The following is a 2,787-nucleotide window of genomic DNA, read 5'->3' on the forward strand; positions in this document are numbered from 1 at the left end:
CCCCTTAACCAATCAGAACACACCTCCACCCAATCAGAACACAGCCAAGCTCCCACCCAATCAGTTCAAACCCCACTGGCAGTTAAAAGGAAGAAACAGCTGCGATCACACATTACTCCTAGAAGCACGAAGCTGAAGACACCAGCCTGAAGATGACGAATGTGACTTCATCGAAACATCGCCAAGACACTTCCAATTTTACACGGGAGAAAACCCGAATAACCAAAGACCTACATACAAACACACACACACACACACACACACACACACACACACACACACACACACATATATATATATATATATATATATATATATATATATATATATATATATATAATCAAAATAAATACAGACCGCCAAGAGAATACATATAAAATGTTTAATCTACCTAGCTTTTGTCAACAAAATGTTTGACATCGTCAGGGCTAAAAGGCAACAGCCGGTTGAAGTCTTATATATCATTGCCGAATGTCAGTTTACGGCTCCTGGAGCGAGTAACAGGCCCCAGCTGATCCTGCCGTGCTTCCAGCATACTGCTCACGTCATCATTCACCCCCCTCCTTCTCCGAGCCTGTGTTTCCTCCCGTGCCGCTCCCTTTGTTATTGTAAGGTTATGCATGTTCAGGGGCCAGCCACTGCCGGCATTCTTTCGTGTAGCACCTCCCATATTCCGTACGTGATTGCATCCCAGGTCCGGAGAGGGGAGGGGGGGATCATCCCTTTTGCTCTTACATGCCGCGTCTCCACTCCGTTCCTGCTTGTTGTTGCCCTCGTACCATAGCGGAGGTTCTCCCTTTTCTCTCCTGCCCACCTTGGTTCTGCATGGCATACGCCCCCTTCTTGTTTCCTCATCCTCACACCCCTCCCAGGCACCCTCCGCAACCATCCCGTTGCTAGCGCTCACTAGTTCAGACCACTGCCGGGGAGTTGCCAAAAGTGTTGGGGGGGAGAGATAGGGGAGAGGAGAGTGAGCTAGGGCCGACCACCCAACGGAGGGATGGAGGAATGTGGACTGAGGGGAGGGGAGAGATAGAGATGGTGGGAAAGACGTCTTGGCAGGAGGGGGGAAGAAAGATCAGGCAGGTAGGGCACGGCGGCCACCAGACAGGATGGGGGGTGGGGTGGACAGTAGGAAGGGGGAGGAGGTTATGGAAAGAGAAGCAGGAGTACAGCATCATCCCCTTGTAGGGGCGATCACCCGTTCCCACGCGGCTGCTCTACGGATGTGCCAAACCCCAGTGGAGAGAGAGAGGGTGTGGGGGGGGGAAGACCGAAGAAAGGGAGAGGCATGTCTACAGGATAAGAAACAGGCAGGAAGGAGGAGAGTGGGTGTGGGGGGAAGCGATGGTGTAGAAATAGGCACGGCTCGGGTAGATCAGCTGAACTGAGTGAAAACGGAGTTAGAACGGCGATTGGCCATTGGAGCATCACGACAGCACCTATGGGCCGGGTGCAAAGGTGGCCGGAATATAAGAAGCGCCCTCCCATTGACCGACATGGATCCCTGAAGATGCCGGCAGAAAGCCGGCGAAAGCTTGGATCACTATTTATTAAAACTTTTTAAACTTTTTAAAGGTTTTGTTTTTCCTGGTGCTCATTTACGTTCGTATGCTTTTACAATGAACACTCCCAGGAATCAATTTATATATATATAAAAATCTAACTCTTTTCCTCTCTGTTTTTTAGTGTCGTCCATCCAGGGGCCGGAAGAGAGGATATTGCTGGTGTGTGGATAAATGTGGACAGCCACTCCCTGGATATAATGGGAAAGGGAAAGGAGAAGTCCATTGTTACAATTTAGAAAACAAATGAGAGGAGGCCACCATTTTCCATGGATACTGTATATGGCATTTTTACCAGTCAGAGATCTTGGAGTGACTGGGCTACAGCGTGGAATGCATTGGACTTTGGAATTCTGAGTTTTAGTCCCTATATATATTGGGGAGAGTCAATGACTCCAGATTCTGCAGCTGCATCCTGCCACTGATTCACTTTCTGCTTTCAATAGATTTACATAGGGAGCTCTGATATCCTATATAAATCTGCACTATTGACCCCCAAAATGAATAAGAAAAGAGAAAAAAGGTACTTCAGAATGGATTCAGGGAGCATCCACTCACTTTGGTTTCTGTTTTTTAAATAATGGCCTGTGATCAATTTGATCCTGAAAAATAACTATGTTTTTATTTTGAAGAATTTGCAGACTGTAAGTATTGTGAATATATAGGTATGACACAACCCAAGCTAAGCACTTTTAAGTTACATCAGTTATCCATATGTTTAAACATCTTCCATTGAAAGAAAAGAAACTTAAGTTGCAATCTTTAACCTTAAAGAATGAGCCCCATTAAATTCAATGAGAATGTATAGTTGATAAATGTGTAGATTATGCTATTAATAGTGCTTGGGCTGAATCATACTCAAGGTTTTAAACTAAGATGTTTTGTTTTTATACAGGTCTTAAGAGAACTTTATTTCACTGGTAAAATATGTTTTATTAAAAGAAAAAGTTCAAAGAACTTTTAAAAGATACATGTTTTCTACTTGGTTATTTTTCCTATATAAATATACTGTATTATGACCATTCTGTTAGTCTGTATTTAATATAATTTTTTAATAAACTATTTAAATGTAATATCAACATCAAATGTTACCCAATCATTATAGTTTATGCTTCCAAATTATCTTTCCCAGGAGACTTATCAATGCATGTTAAACAAGCAATGTAAAACTGGATCATCCACTGTTTGTGGATCAATCAATATTTACAAAATTCTAGATATA

At 43.4% G+C, this 2,787-nt stretch overlaps 1 protein-coding gene across 1 annotated transcript in view; it reads left to right on the forward strand.

Moving 5' to 3' along the window:
• Window positions 1-2,568, forward strand: part of IGFBP3 (insulin like growth factor binding protein 3) — a 132,529-nt gene extending 129,961 nt beyond the window's left edge. The window contains 1 exon segment of the mRNA XM_015824594.1: window positions 1,690-2,568. Coding sequence (XP_015680080.1) covers window positions 1,690-1,815 — 126 coding nt within the window. The 3' untranslated portion in view covers window positions 1,816-2,568.
• Window positions 2,569-2,787: the final 219 nt, after the last annotated feature.

Source organism: Protobothrops mucrosquamatus, unplaced genomic scaffold, assembly GCF_001527695.2.
Source record: "Protobothrops mucrosquamatus isolate PMUCROS unplaced genomic scaffold, P.Mucros_1.0 scaffold_192, whole genome shotgun sequence".
Taxonomy (NCBI): domain Eukaryota; kingdom Metazoa; phylum Chordata; class Lepidosauria; order Squamata; family Viperidae; genus Protobothrops; species Protobothrops mucrosquamatus.